The 17,297-nt window shown below is 37.6% G+C and overlaps 1 protein-coding gene across 1 annotated transcript in view; it reads left to right on the top strand.

Annotated features, from left to right (window-relative positions):
• Positions 1-17,297, top strand: part of LOC309558826 (uncharacterized protein) — a 326,395-nt gene that overhangs the window by 26,543 nt on the left and 282,555 nt on the right. The window contains exons 3-5 of the mRNA XM_082261904.1: positions 2,496-2,564; positions 4,297-4,427; positions 5,382-5,484. Of these exons, the coding sequence (XP_082118030.1) occupies positions 2,496-2,564; positions 4,297-4,427; positions 5,382-5,484 (303 nt within the window). The remainder of the gene's footprint in view (positions 1-2,495; positions 2,565-4,296; positions 4,428-5,381; positions 5,485-17,297) is intronic.

The following is a 17,297-nucleotide window of genomic DNA, read 5'->3' on the forward strand; positions in this document are numbered from 1 at the left end:
CAGTATATTACATTTTTGATTTTGGTTTAGATACACTTTAAAGAGAATCTGTTACTACAGCAAGTACCTGTGTCATAAACTTTGACAGGAGTGATCATTCTTTGACTGCTTTGTTGTGTGCTAGTTCTGGGGCAGTCAAATCACAGACAGTAAAATTATCAGATTAGACTTTACAGCCCTGGAACTAGTATGTAACTTGGGAATTGGAATTGCCATCTGAACTCCATGGAGTGAAAGATTCATCAGCAGTAAAGGCAGATGCCCTTTTAACGATGAACCAGCATGATGTTTTTAGCCCGTTAAAGTCCCCAGTGGGTATTTTGTAATTCTGCCTCCCTGTTTCTGGATGAAGCTGCCTGCCTGCGTAACAGCTTTATTCTGAAAAGAAAAAGGGGTGTGCACCTGTGCCTATGGGTCACCTCCAAAAATTAAATATTAAATATTAAATGTGTGCACCATAAATTACCATAAATGATTACTAAAATAGGTGAATAAATAAATATATAAATAGTATGCAGCTGCAATAAACTCCTCCTGCCACAGAGACAGACAGAATTAAAATAAAGAGGGATATTAAAAATACCCCACGCTTACTGCGCTTCCAACAAAATATAGAAATATTGTGTATTACAAACATAAAATTGTGCAAAAACTCATATGCACAATAAGCAATACTACAATATATCACTCAATACAGCTGTAATTGGAAAGGAATATAATATACAGAATCCTTTAAAAGATGATAAAAGTCCACAATATGCAAGTCTATGTTGGGTGTAGTATTACACCATATAGGGGTGTAGACCCAAGGTACCCAATAGAGACAATCCAATTGGGATGGTGTATTGGTAGAAGGGGTTAAGGACCACCACAGTGCTCAGGGGGTGTGTGTCAGGAGACTCACCAGAAAAGTTGGATCCCCTCTTACCTTACGGCAGGGGGATCATTCGGGCTTATGGAGAGTAGATTTCTCCTCCCAAGGTAAAAAACTGTGCTGCTGGTCCTCCCGCTATTCCTGGATGTAGATTCCCCTATGCGTGGACTCCATGGGCAACGGGTGTTAAAAAAAATATAGGAAGCCTCATAGTGAAGTCCGTAATAATATTTTTATTTAAATAAATAGTCTGTCATATAAAAGCTTGCATGCATAGGAGACAGACAAAAAACATTAAATAAACTAGGTAAAAGCAAACAATAAAAGTTGAGAAACAGTCGGGGCATGGATTAGTGTACCCTAATGGTGTACACCGAAGGTATAGGGGGATGGGGAACGCCGGTTACCACGTGCGTTCCACACCATCCTGCTGAACTACCGGTCACGTTCCCCTACGTGTGTTCCAAAATGATGTGTTTCGTCATCAACGTGTGACGTCCTCAGATCTTGATTCTGAGTAGAGGTGCACATCTTCACTGATCTTACAACTCGATGCGATTGTGTTTATCCTGTCAACGATTCAATTAGATTTGATTTGATTCCATGATGCATCGTGATTACTGCCCATTGTTTTCGTGCAAAAATTCAAGCAGTCAGAAGAACATTTATTTTTTTCATTTTATCTGCTCTTTAAAAAAATGATACACCTTGCTTGTAGCAAAGTCTGAACACAGCAGACAACAGTATTTATTTAGAACAGTATATACTAAATGGCACAGCCCCCTTTACATTCCACAGACCCCCTTTACATTACACAGCCCCCCTTTACATTACACAGCCCCCCAGCACATTACACAGTCCCTTTACATTACACAGCCCCCCTGCACATTACACAGCCCCCTGCTCTCCCAAGAGACCCCCTGCACATTACACAGCCCCCTGCAATCCCATGAGACTGCCGGCGTAGGCCTGCCAGTGTAGGCTGAAGTAAAAAAGAAAATCACTGCCAGCCCCTCTGTTTCATAAATCTATCCTACACTGTGTAAGTGTTGGTGTAAACCAATGCCTCTATATTTTATCTCCAATCTATTATGGCCAGTCATGTGACCCCCAGGAAAGCGGCTGGAGGTCACGTGACCGGCCATAAAAGAGCGGGGATCATTTATTTATTTTGTATTTAGAGGCATCGGTTTAAACTAACACTTACACAGTGAAGGATGGATTTATGAAGCAGAGGGGCTGGCAGTGATTTTTTTTGTAACTTAAGAGTACACTAACATGGCTCGCCCAGGAGAAACAGGGTGCGCCGGGATGACATAATTTTTGCAATTGCGATGCAGCCAATCTCTGCATCAATGCAGAATTAATCAAGACTGCATCGCGATGCATCGATTTGGCGATTATTTTCAACACCCCTAATTCTGAGTGGGGGAGAGTTCTACCTTTTGGAATACAGTATTCTATTCGTTGCCATGAACATATGCATTATAATTATCTTTTTTTAATGTATTGGTTTTAACTTTTTTGTCACTGATAACCTGTTGTATATGTCAGTATTCTTCAAGATTACAAAACTTAAGGAAAAGAAGATTATGCATTATAAATTTTGTTACAATTCTAGTTTCCCAGTGACTCATTAGAGGCTTGTGTTCCATCTGGATCTTTCAACAACGGAGGAGTCTGCTCCAAGGTAACTTAATCAATACAAGATCTTAACAGAGTCAATGTAGAGATAACACATACTTTGAGATCTTTGCACTTGACCACACCTTCTACAGTAATAATGAGGAGCTATAACTCTGATGTTTAATTTATATATTTTATATTATGGAGAATAAAAAGCAGGAGGAATGGAAACACCCATTTTGAAGGTGGAGGAATGAGGCTTCAAAGTGGGTGTAAATCAAATTGGCAGGAAAATCTTAGTTTTGCCAGAGATCCAGATGCCCGTGTGTGACTCTACCTACCATTCTCCTCCTAGAAGTGAAATTTCACTTTGATAGAGTGACACTACAATGTGAATATTTATCTTTCTATGCAACACATTAACATGATAGTTTGAATGTTATTGGAAATATCGACAACAGCTCCACTTTGCTTTGTGTCATTTTCAATGATTGCTTTCACCTACCTGTACTGTTTGGGTTAGTGGTGAACGACCAGCATAACAGCATGTAAACTGCTATCTTTTAAAGGGCACTGTTAATTTTGGCATGAGTACCTTTTTTCCCCATAAAAGGCTTAATTTAAATTGTTCATTCCGTCCATTAATAATCCTAAAGTCTACCCAACAATTGAATTTTAGTGATTAGTCAAATAGTCAAAACCAGAACCTTTTAGCACACAATGGTTGCTCACTTACTGTATTTTTTAGATGCCAGCACCAGAGTCTGCTAGCTGGAATTCTTAAGCATCCCACCCACACACTGGTAAAGTAAGGAATTTGTTGTAAAAAGCCATTCTCATTAAATGTCCTATTTAGCCTTAAACAGACTCTAATTATGCTCATTGTGGACAAAGTGACAAAATAACTAGCTCATTGTTCAATATATTTATTCACACCACACTCCCCCATTACTCCTTTCCCCCAGGACCCAAACCCCTATCTAAGTTCTGGGCTGAGCATACAGAGGGCTGATGATGTTTTCCTTCTTGTCATGATTCAGTGGAGGCAAGGGTGACATCAGTACATAGAGATATAGTCCTTTAGAAGTAGCTAGCATGTGCTTTAATAATCCATTTTATAAATAATACATCATTTTCTTTGCATATTGTAATAAATGAACTAAAAACTAATCAACGGCTCCCTTCTAAACATCACAAAGCAGGAAGAGCATGTAAGAATTTTTAGGCAAGTAAAAAGCACTAGGTATCCAGCAATTTTTAAATATTTTTTTTTAAGTTATGCTATGTTGATGGGGACGTGTATGAAATATATAAAGTACGTGGTATTCCAATTTGGTTGAAAAAATGGAAATACCCTTTAAATCATGGATGCTCAACCTATGGCCCTACAGCTGCTGCGGAACTACAAGTCCTATGAGGCATTGCAAGGATGACAAGTGGAAGCAGGACTGCCAAAGGCAGTGGCATGATGGGACTTGTAGTTCTGCAAAAGCTGGAGGGCCACAGGTTGAGCACCCATGCTTTAAATAATTATATAGGTGTACACTTATGACTTTATCTTGAAATATATAACTCTTGATCTCTAGTTAAAAGATATAAAGACAGGAATATGTTCTTCTTCTTGGGTTTAAACAAGAAGAAATTATCCCTAAATAAAATTGACGTGAGGTTATGAAACATAACAGAGGAAATGAAAGACTGAAGCATCAGAGATAAATTGAAAAAGTCTATGTAGATGCTATACAAAGTAAAAGATATTAGTGTAATTTCCTAATTTGCACTATAATTTCCATTAGGAGCTACGAAGGTTGTTGGATCTGGGCTATTTCACATCTGCTTTTCATTTTACTTACAACATGAAGAGTGGTTTATACAATGTTAAGCTGATTTTTAAGTGCCTTGATCTACTTGATAGAAGTGCCCTCAGGTAAGTTACTATTGACACTGATGAATATTTTTCACATAGATTGCCCTTTCAAAGCCCTTTTAGCAATGTATTATGCTGTTCGCCTGTATTTCAGCTTTAAAGCAGTGCAAGCAGCAAAAAGCTATCCAAAAACAATTAGATATACATTTTTTGCTCAATATACACTAAGCTGCATAAAAAGCATACTGCTGTGTCCATTAGCTATTCAATACTGGACACCATTGATCTTTGACAAATATCTTGCAATAAAAGATTTTATTGTATAACATGTTATTATTTAGGTCTTTTAGAAACAATCACCATGTCCATGAGCTAAATTAAACCCATTTGTTTATTTGACTACACAACAATACAAATCCCTAGTAGTACTCCATTTAGAATTCCAGCACCCTTGACTTGATTGCACAGTTTGGAATACTTTGAAAAAGATGATAGCAAGGTCTATTTTCTGACCACCTTAAAATATGAATTGAAGTTCTAATAAAGTTCGCACAGGAGCTGAAACAAAAAGAAAACCCAATAAATTGTTACTGCCTATTTTCACAATTTGTACGAACATTTTATAAAGTGAACACATGTTTTGTAGGACACCTAGAGACAATATGTTCCAATGTTCAACAAGCTAGGTCATGCTCTTTGAAGGTCTTTCTTCTTGCCTTTCTTAAATGTCATCAAATGTAGTTTCTTTTTCCAAGTTGATTGGGCCAATATAGCAAAGCAGAAGCACAATTGCTTAAAGATCTGGCAGCACTTTGACTTTTTCATCACTCCCTCTTGAACAGAGGTTTTAGAAAGTTCATTGTGCTAGATATAAGGGAAATAACAGGTTAGCAGGGCTAAGCTTTAGAGAAAAATACTTTAATTTTTGTTACAATTGGTACATTCAACAATTTAATATTTAAAATAAAAAAAACAAACTTCAATCAAAACTAAATTACCAGTCTTTACCTATAGCTTTCATGATATTCGAGAGGCAAAAGTGGCCTTTTTTGCATATGAACACATTGACCAGAAGGGGGTTAGATCAGACACCAATATCCTGCTGAAAGTTATTAAGGTAAGTGACAGCTTACCAACTCAAACTCAACATGATGATATTATGTCAGATACATAAGAATGTATGTACAATAATAAATCTTACTTATGAATTGGGTCTTAAAGAATACAAAGTATACCACCTTTTTTGAAAGTATGATAAAACTGATTGTTTAAAAAAAAAAAAAAATTCTGGATTCTGTTCTAAATGCACAAAATATAACCGGATGCTAATATTTATAAGTAAAGTTGATCCAGGGAATATCCTATTGCCTCTTGGGGGATCAGGAAGGATTTATTTCCCTCATTGGAGCAAATAGGATCATGCTTTATTGGGGATTTTTTTTTTGCCTTTCTTTTGGTCAGCTATGGGTTTAGGATTGTGTGTATGGATTGGTCAATTGTGGGTATTGATGTTTGTATGTGAAGGTTTTCTAATTGTGTGTGTGTGTGTGTTTTTTTTTTCCTGTGGGTTGCACTGGAAGGACTTGTTTCTTTTATCAACCAGACTAACTATATAACTGTCATTTTGTTAAGCTGCTGATATTTCCTGTTCAATGTAAACAAAAGCAGCAAAACTAAAAAAAAGTCCTATTTATATCAATATATGTCCATAAATGCCTATGCATGTTCATATACACTGCTCAAAAAAATGAAAGGAACACTTTTTAGCATCAAGACAATTAAACTCCTGGGATATTGATCTGGTCAGTTAAGTAACAGATGTTAATTAGTTTCAGATGCTTTGGTGTTAATGAAATTACCAACAGGTGCACTATATGGGCAACAAGGAGACAACCCCCCCAAAAAAGGAACAGTTTTACAGATGGAGGCCACTCACATTTTCCCCTACTCTTTTCTGACTGTTTTTCACTAGTTTTGCATTTGGTTAGGATTAGTGTCACTACTGGTAGCATGAGGCGATACCTGGACCCTATAGAGGCTGCACAGGCAGTTACTCTAAGGGAGCTGGACAGGGCCATAGAAGATCCTTAACCAGTATCTGCTCCTTTCTGCAAAGAGTACCAGGATGAGAACAGGAAGAGCCCTAAAAAATTACTTCCAGTCAGAAACAGACTTCATGAGGGTGGCCTGAGGGCCCAACGTCCTCTAGTGGGACCTGTGCTCACTGCCCGCCACCGTGGAGCTCGATTGGCATTTGCCATTGAACACCAGAATTGGAAGGTCCGCCACTGGTTCCCTGTACTCTTTCACAGATGAGAGCAGGTTCACCCTGAGAACATGTGACAGACATGAAAGGGTCTGGAGAAGCCGTGGAGAACATTATGCTGCCTGTAACATTATTCAGCATGACTGGTTTGGTGGTGGGTCAGTGATGATCTGGAGAGACATATCTATGGAGGGATGCACAGACCTCTACAGGTTAGCCAATGGCACTCTGACTGCCATTAGGTATCGGGATTAAATCCTTGCACCCATTGTCAAACTATACGCTGGTGCAGTGGGACCTGGGTTCCTCCTGGTGCACGACAATGCCCGGCCTAATGTGACGAGAGTATGCAGCCAGTTTCTGAAGGATGAAAGAATTTAAAACCATTAAATGGCCCCCATGGCTGCCTGACCTAAATCTAATAGAACACCTCTGGGTGGAAATACCCCAGGACACTATCCATCGCCTCATTAGGAGCATACCCCAACGTTGTCAGGCATTAATACAAGCACGTGGAAGCCATAAAAACTACTGAGGACCATTTTGAGTTGCTGCAATAAAATTTCAGCAAAATGGACTAGCCTGCTGCATCATTTTTTTACTTTGATTTTCGGAGTGTCTTTGAATTTAGCCCTCTATAGGTTGATAATTTTCCATTAAACAATGTGGCATCCTTTCGAACCTAACAAATTACCCAGTCCATATCAGTATAAATATCCAGCATGATATTTTTCCCCATTGAGATCTGATGTGTTTTCAAAGTGTTCCTTTCTTTTTTTTGAACAGTGTATGTCCAACATACTGTATATGAATCAAATATATCAATTAGAAAATATAAAGTACCTGAAATGAATAAGAGTAAATTAATTGCTTATATTGGTGAAGGAGATTGTCTCTGCTTAACATACAAACATTAAATAACCACAAGATAGCAAACCATCTATTGTAAATACATAGGTTGGTCATTTGTTCTATATATATGTTTCAATATATATTAGGCATTCTATTTAGGAATTGATGTGTTGTTCCTGATGTCTCTTGGTATTTTCAATATGAATGCAACTGCCTCTGCTATTTATTCACTATTATTTTATGTTGTCTGACTCTGTACCACTCTATTTGGTGCTTATTTTGTAAATCCAGGATCATATGGTCTAGGTCTATGAGGTCTTTCTACTTTTTAATTCGTTTTAATATCTAGGGGGTTTCTGAGAACTTTTTTGTAGAATTTATAGTTGTATTTTTTCCTGTTTTTGGAGAGACCCCTGAAGCTCCTATAAAATGTAGTATCTATTGGTCTTAAAAATTGACATGGCCAATCACAGAGATCTGTGAATGAGTGAACTACAAATGCCACCTCCACTGCAGTGGAATGATAATCAAAACAGTCATAATCCATTGACACTGCCTCCTGCTCTATGCCTGAAAGTCCTTAGCTTTGTATAGAAAAGGAGATGGGAAAAGAGTCTGCAGGAGCCTGGCATTGCACCCGTGATCCAATGATTGTGGGGGTAACGCTTTATAGGCTCTGATCCCAAAAAATTATAAATACACTTATTTTTCCATGCAAATATATTTGCATTTATTATTTTTCTGCAAAAATTGGACTTATTACTTAAGACATATTGAGGTCAATATACTAAAGACAAATAGACTGTTCAGTTTTCAAGGAAGAATGCAAAAAAATGCACCTAGCAGGGGAATTTTCTCTAGAGATTCATGAGTGAGGTGGAGCTCTGCTGATTTCCATCATCTAATCTTGTGCCAACAAAATATTGTGACGTTGCCCTGTGTCCTCTGAAAGAAAAGGATTTTACAGGTAAACCAAAAATCCATTTTTTTTTTACATTTTCCTTGAACGAGATTAGGTATTCTTTGCAAAATTACATTTCATCACAATTCCTCTTGCAAAGTTCAACCTCCCTTGCAAAGTGAACAGCCTATTTGCCTTTAGTAAATCAATCCTATTGCATCCATATTTGCTAATATTATTTTAAAGATCCTCAGTTCCAACAATTCCTGAATTACTTGCCAATATTATATTAACCACTTTAAGACCGGAAGGATTTGTCCCCTTCCTGACCAGGCCCTATTTTGCTATTCGGCACTGGGCTAATTTAACAGACAATTGCGCGGTCGTGCGACACTGTATCCAAATAAAATTAATGTCCTTTTTTTCCCACAAATAGGGCTTTTGGTGGTATTTGATCACCTGTGCAATTTTTATTTTTTGCGCTATAAACAAAAAAAGCGACAATTAAGGAAAAAAAAAACAATTTTTTACATTCTGCTATATGACATTCTCAAAAAAAAAATTTAAAATTTAAAAATCAAAATTTTGTAACATTTTAGGCCAGTTTGTTTTCTGCTACATATTTTTGGTAAAAAAAAATTGCAATAAGCGTATTTTGATTGGTTTGCGCAAAGGTTATTGCGTCTACTAACTACGGGAAAGATTTATGTCATTTTTATTGTTTTTTTTTTTTTTTACTAGTAATGGCGGCAATCTGCGATTTTTTGCGGGACTGTGACATTGCAGCGTACAGATCAGACCCCTGATTTACATTTTTTACACATTTGGGGGGACCAGTGACATTACTACAGTAATCAGTGCTAAAAATATGCACTGTTACTGTAATAATGACACTGGCAGGGAAGGGGTTAACATTGTGGGTGATCAAGGGGTTAAATGTGAGCCTAGGGGAGTGATTTTAACTGTGGGGGGGGGGGTGTGGCTTCTGAAATGACCATAGAGACATGTGATCCTATATAAAGAGAATCACATGGGCTCTATGATCATTCCAGGGAGAAGAACAGTCAGCTGTGTTTACAACAGCTGACCTTTCTTCTCTCTCAGCGGGGAACGATCGTGGGTGTCAGGCGGCAATCGGAGCCACCTGCCCACTGTATTGGCTTCCCCGCTGACGAGTGGGGGCGGGCTCGCGCCACTGGCCCCCTTAGCCCCGTGCTCGCTAGAGTCGTACATGTACAGCGATTTGCCTGGGAACGGCAGCCTGCCGCCGTATAACTGCGGCTGGCGGTCGGGAACAGGTTAAAGCAACCTTGATACTAAAATTAAAGTGTCTATAAAAGGTCCCTCTGCAAAGTAAAGTAAATACTTATTTCTCCCACTGTCTATGTTGCTAAATATTTGTGCAGGGAAATCATGAACTGAAATCTCTTGGGGAAACTCACACTTCCGGTAGTATTAAACTCCTGGTCCCTGCTGCATTTACTGGTTCCCTCCAGTGCCCCCTACATTCACCACTGAATTCAGCAGGGAACCAGGAGACAACCACTGTGATCTCAGTCCATAGTTTCTCTGCATCATAAGTGTGTTCAGCAGCATGGGCAGCGAGAAGAAGTATTTACTTCTTTGCAGGACTTAGGATTAGGGCTTTAAAACATAGAACATTTTTAATCCCCATTTTAACCAAAGTCAGGTAGCCGTTTGCAGCTGTTTCTTTTACACAGATGGTACAACTGAGGGTTAAATGTCTCAAAACAACCCCAAAGTGTTTTTCCACCTCAAAGTTGGCAGTGATTTAAAAAATGATTTGCCAGTTTTCTGATAACACAAAGAAAAAAATACATTTAGAGAGCAAAAGGTTGGCCTTGACATACTTTTTGTCTCCTGTGCATGTTATTCTGTAAATTTCAATGTGTTTAGTCTCTGCAAGGCACCAAATTACAACATCATTGGAATCAGGAGCTTGGGATAGGAGCATCAACAGGGTTAAAACTGATTGATTTTCCAGCCTTCTTTCCCTCCTTAGTTGTCTGGTTGGATTCTTGATACTGTCTGTAATGCCTGTCAAAGAGTTTAACAGCAATTCACGGTCTCTTTCTAATATGTCAAACAAAGCACAGAACAATTACAGAGTTTCTACATTTGTTGTCTAGTTCTGGCAGAAGGCACGAAGGCAGCACTCCGATCACAGCGGGCTTGCGGTTTTCTTTTACTGCTTTCTTTGGAGAAATAAAATATTCATTTGTGAGACATCAAGGGTACCCCTGGAGCAGGGAGCCTTGAAGTTTCCCATGTAGATTTTTGCTGGCTGCTGCTTTGGAAAGTAATAAGCTTTTGCTTGTCCACATACTTTAAAGCTTAATTTCTGATACTGCAGCTCAAAAAATCCTATTCCCATCAAAAAATGTATCTTTGTCTCAGGAGAATATCTAAAATATTTTGGGACACTGCACAGGTAAAGCTTATTGATATGCAACAAACATCACCCTTACTTGCAGGGACATTCTGAAATGTATAATTAATATACTCACTGCATTATCTACTGTATGTCAGTATAATAGATATTGTAGTTATTTTTTATGATAGATAGATAGATAGATAGATAGATAGATAGATAGATAGATAGATAGATAGATAGATAGATAGATAGATAGATAGATAGATAGATAGATAGATAGATAGATAGATAGATAGATAGATAGATAGATAGACATGTGTAATTTGACATGAACATTATATTCTATAGTTCCATTATTGCATTTCCTTATTTTTTCGAGTGAAATGTTGGTTTTACTTGTCTTACCTTACAATGCAGGAAAACAAATATAAAAGTACAGAACAGGAGGTGTCTGTACATAAGTTTTATTATTCCACTTTCCCACTTCTGTCTTAAAAACATTCTCCCTGAGATCACAAATTTCAACTTATCAAGCCCGAGTAAATGTGTGAATTAAAAAGCTTGTGGGTGGGAAATGTAACCCTATGTTGAGAGTGGCCTCTAACTGCTTCACAAATCACTATATTGCAAATGGGTCAATTCTTAACAAGATATGTTTTTTCTTTCCCTCTGTCCTGCTCTTGGTATTAAAAGGTTTGTCATTAAATGACTGAGTATCTTAAAACCTAGCAACCTCAGAATTATGATACTCCTAATGATTCATGTGTTAACATATCTAAATATGCTGAGGAATCATTAATTATGTCCCTCTATGAGTGATGATTGGTAGGTGTTAGGATCGAGTTCACCTGCTGGTGGCAATGTGGTGCTCTGGACCGATTGCTGCAGTTCTAGTGTCCACCAGCAGGTGTCTCCCAGCAGACAGCATGTTCCAGCAATCAGCTCACCTTGGTCACACGTGCTGGGAGGGTACTTAAATTCCACTTCTGCTTTGGCTCCTTGCTGAAGTGTTTTAGCTACTCCTGCCTTGCTCCCTGGTTGCTGCCAGACTCTGTTGCCATTTACCCTTGATCTTGCCCCGTATGCAGTATCCTGTTGCTTTGTTCCTTTCTATGTCTTGCTTCCTTTCTTCGCATCTGCTCCCCCAGCTTTTTCCCTGCCCTGTATATTTCCTGTGTATATATTTGTATATTCAGTTAGTTGTCAAGTTTCTGCATTTTGGTTGTTCAGCTTTAATTTTCATGCAGTCTCATCTTTATAGCAATTGGAGTGTGGTTATTGTTCACTGTAAATAAATCTCCCTTTAAAAATATATATATATGGTCTGGTCACAGTCTTCTTGGTGTAGCAACATACAGTATATCTGGTCTCCCAGGTGCTGAGTTCTGACAGTAGGTATGCATGCATTCTCAAACTGTAAGACTCCGTGATGAAGTGTGCTGATAAATACACTAAGAAGCAAGGATGTTGCTAGTGTAATGGAATGCCAAGACAAGAGGGATTCCCCCAGGGTTTTTTTTTTTTTTTTTGCAGCAATGTATTAAATCAGACTAGTATTGATAATTTTTTTAAAAATATTTTATTAACAATTCATAATTCATAAAAGGCTTGATGCCACATAGAATTGAGTTCTGGTTACAGAAATAAAGAATCATCCAACAGTTAGGGACAAATACATGATAGTTGCAAAGGAGCTACCAAACAATGAAATACCTGATGCATTTCAACCTATTATAGTCATGGTCTTCTTCAGGGTGTTTTTTCTACAAAATGTATACATGTAAATAGTAATATAATCCACTCCATTATAGTTTATCCATATAAAAATAGAATGAGTGTAAATGTATGTAATTACCACTGAGAGATGAAAACAACAAATTTCAATCAAAAATATTGATCAGACAATTCCCTATGGAGTCCTCCTGACTCACACAGCGTCCGCAGAGAAGAGGCTTGGGGATCACGGTTGTGACATATGGGGAAAGGAGAGAGGTCCAATCTGGGAAGGCTCTCACCCACAAGTCGGCTAAATTGCACAAATAAATGTATAGTTTATGCAATTTATCAAATCAAACAAAGTGGAATATAACATTAATGATATCAGTAATATCATAATGGCAGGCCGATGCTACTGCCAATACAATCATTGTACCTGTATGCTTTAGCTGTGCAGGGAAGTGCATTCCCCAGAAACAGAAGGGAATATTCCAATGTAGGGAACTTGTTCTGGTAACAACTGCCTAAATTGAAATTTACCTGACTTCGTGAGAATTGTCTTTTACTTCCTGTTGAAGTACTTCCTGACAGGATGTATAAAGACATCTCTAAGCTAGGACACTCCTGGCACACAAGCCTGACAGGTTTTGGTCCAAGTAAGATTTTAGTTTAAAGCGGTATTGAACCCAAAAACATAAATTTATTGCTTATTAAACAAGCTGCGCTAAAAAAATGAATCAATCTTAAGAATATGTGACCATATAAACAATATGGTCACGATCTAAAGTGTCCATAAATCAATAAGATAACTGGTGTGGTAAACAAATGATAATGCAGTCCATCACAAGTGTTGTGATCCACCACCGACAATAACGCTGCTTACCAAATAGTAGTAAGTATAAAGCCTATATGGCACAACTGGCGGTCAGTAGATTTCATTGTAGATATTTATTGTGTGCACTATTCATCTTATGGACATATTTTTTACTGAATACTTATTCATCAATTCATGTCATTTGGATATTCACTTTAAATTTGACACTTTTATTGTTTATATGGTCACATATACTTAAGATTGATTCATTTTTTTAGTGCAGCTTGTTGTGTAATAAGTTTGTTTGGGTGTTGTCACACTTGAAGCTGTAGCTTTTTTACTTTATTTATTTTTTTCACTAGCACGGTTATTCATTTTTGGTTATAAATTTACTGCTGCTTACCAATTCTTTAATGTGGTGGCTATAATGGTCGTGCGTACTGGGCACATGAATAGCTCTGTGTGTGGCAGCCATTTTGTTCAGGTCATAAGTTTCCCATGCCATTTTGTCATAAGAATACATAGCTTATCAATGTTATACATGTACCTAACTGCACAAAATGTTCAATTGTATTTTAGAAATATATATCACTGTTTATTGCCTACTTATTTGTGTACTTTCAATATGTTTCAGTACTGCATTACTCTTATTGTTGTAACACTTCCGTTTTCTGTTCCCCTGTTCTTTTGACAATAAAATTGTTTGGAGCAAAAAAAAAAGAAGACATAGCTGCAATGACCTTCCTCCTCTCTCCCCCTTTAGTTCATACAATACACAAACTTATAGCAGTCGCCAGAATCTCCTTATCAGATCCTTGAGGGGACATATGCAGACCCTCTAACGCCTATTCACGCCACACTTCACTTTTCACACTCCACACTTCAGTTATTCAAAATAAAAATGTCAGATTCCCAAGCCTGAGTAACTAGGGTTGTAACAGATACCCAGTCGTAAATAGCTCAGCTAGGGGAATGGTCAATACACATTCCTGATTAACTGGTTATTAGCAAAGACTCAGTATATTTTATAACTTCTGAAATAATGAAAAAACAGCCAGAATAAGGACACTGTTACCGCCACCAGTTAATTAATAACATTTTAAGTTCAAACAGCCCTATATTGGACAATATGGGGAGCCAACGAGACACATCAACTCTGGTAAGTAAAATAGAAATTTGAAACCTGTCATATTTATATCCATTTGAAAGCTAATTCCACGCTGGACAATAATATGCACATTAGCAGACTGTGACATTTAGGTATTCAGAGATAATAATACCTATAGAAAACTGGATCTGTGGCATGATCCTAAACACAGAGATGTCCCATGGCCACCCCTTAGCCTCTTGATTGATCAAATCATTTCTGACAACACCTCCCTCAATGACAAGAAAAGGAATAGAAAATAGAAAATTATATCTGCGCTTGTGATCAATATAAGAAAGCTGCTGAACACTATACCTCTAATACCAGACACATATAAAACCAATAAAAAGTACAGCGCATAAAACAGATTATACTGTATATAAAAATTAACATTCAAAATCAAATCAATAAAGAAGTATACAATGTTGTGGAATAATACACTTGTAAATAGTGTCCATAAAATAATCAAAAAAATACGCAATGAAATGTACTGGTGTATACACTGTAAATGTGAAAAGAAGTGAACAAAAAAAGTCCCATTTAAACTTCTGTGCTCAGTTGGAAAGGAATCCAGGGATAGCTAATGTGACACTTAAACGAATAACCAGAATAGAGGTTTACCAGTGTGGGTAATCTGTTTTAATGCTCTGCAATTTTTGTTGGTTTTAAGAAAAGGAGACAACCCCTGAAGTAGGCAGCTCTTGTTTAACATCAAACCAAGGAACACCTAACAGGACCTGAGAGAGCCTTTGTACCATCTTGCTTATTTGTAATACCATTTTGGTCTTTTTTGTTAATATTTTATTTGCATCATTTTAACCTTTTCATTACTAAACCATATTTTGAAAAGCGTAAAAACTGTCTCTAATGCCCTAACACAAACTTAAAGAATTCCTGTCTCTTGAAGAACGATTCTACATGGTAAATCATTGAATATAAAAAACAAATAGGTGACTTCCTGTGCTAATCCCTCTCACTAGCGTGCCCCAAATCCTCAAACAATTTCTACAGATAACCGCTCCTACCAAAAAACATTCACTAATGCAAATATAACTCAAGAAACCAAAAACTTGTAAAGTGCTACTTATTAATAAAGTACATAAATCAAAAATCTTCAAATATATTACCTAGTGCATAACCCACAGCCATCACTTATTATGAAAAAATAACCTCAGTGTATCGATTTGTGCAAATATGTATACAAATAATATGCAAATAAATAGTTTAAAAATTAATATGCAAATAAATAGTTTAAAAATTATATATAATCAATCCAAGTCCAGTGCAAGATCAATATATATATATAGAGCGCTAAAAATGAAGTCCAATTCCTGCAAAGAAAATTTTAAGTGAATCCATATACAGTCCAGTTCATGCAAAAATGATATAAGGTGCATCCATTTAAATTCCCAGTTAGCGCATCAGAAATGATAGTTGTGTGTATAATCCCAGACACCACACAGCCTCTTCAATAAGCCACCTCATGCTCGACAATCCCCTTTTGGGTGGCCACTCAACTGTAAAGCTGGATACACACTATACAATTGTCTTTAGATTGTTTCCTTTAGATTTATCAAAACCATATAATAGGAGGTCAAATCTAAACACTTTCAATTTGTATGCAATCAAGCAGGCCCCTGCACTACATAGTTGAAGGTAAATCTAAAGGAAATCTAACAACAAAAGTTGTATAGTGTGTATCCAGCTTTAGAATGGACCTCGCCACACAGGGAAGGTCATACAAGCATTTTATGTTTACTTTTATTCCTGCAGCTCAAGTCTTTAATTCTTCAGCCCAGGGACACAGCATTGGGACACATATATGGGAGGCAAAAGGAAGATCCAATAGTGTAGATCGCTCAAGATATAAATGTATTGAGGTAAAAACAGACAGCATGTCAGTATAATAATGAGACACAGTGTCCTCAGCTCCACCTATAAACTGTATGTTTATTCAAAGTATGGCATTAGGTTAGCAATATGTCTTTTATAAAACCATACTAATTTTAAATACATGCCCCACCCCAATTAAAGTAATGGCTTGCTGGACGCACAGCAAAAAAAGTGTCCCTTGAAACTTTTCTAAAATGTTGGCAACTATGGCAACTATGGCTTGGCTCATTGGGGAAGGGGGGACATGTTGAACCTCTGCAGAGAGACCACTGCTTCTCTACAGAGAGAAAATGCTATCTGCAGCAGCTGATAGGTGACTACTTAGACTGTGATTTAGAAAGAAATATAACTGGAAGATGTTTGATGTGCCTGGAATGTATTAAGCTGATTAAGCCCTGGTTCACACTGCATGTGATTCGCACAGGGATTGCACTGCATACCTGTACAAATCACGTTCAATTCTGCGCAGTGCGATTTGAGCCCATCCTTTTTGAATGGCTCCAATTGCACCGCATCCGAATGAAAAAGGTGCGGGAAGCTTTTTTTTGTTAGCACTGGAACTGGATTGCATGGGTGTTTACACCCATAGGATCCAGTTCAGGCAAACACCTGCTTTTGGGGTGTCCGGAACCTTTGACACCCACAGCAGATCACATGAACACAGTGCGATTTCAATGCGGTGCAGAAATGCACAAGAATTGCTGTGTTTCCTGCACTGCATCAGCGTGAACCAGGGCTTAAACTTAAGGTCCTATTAGATTTTTAGGTACTAACAGACAATGTGCGATCATCAGTTTTCTTATTTCTTTGTGTAGCACCCTCTAGTGTGCTAGTGTTGAAGTATAGGCATATTTATTAGACCCATGGTAAGTGTGAGTCTGGAATCTGGATCAGGGTTTATTGCAGGACAGGCTGGTTGACTTATACAGGCAGGTCTCTGGTGCCT

This window comes from Pelophylax lessonae (assembly GCF_965119305.1).
Source record: "Pelophylax lessonae genome assembly, chromosome: 6".
In the NCBI taxonomy this organism is placed as follows: domain Eukaryota; kingdom Metazoa; phylum Chordata; class Amphibia; order Anura; family Ranidae; genus Pelophylax; species Pelophylax lessonae.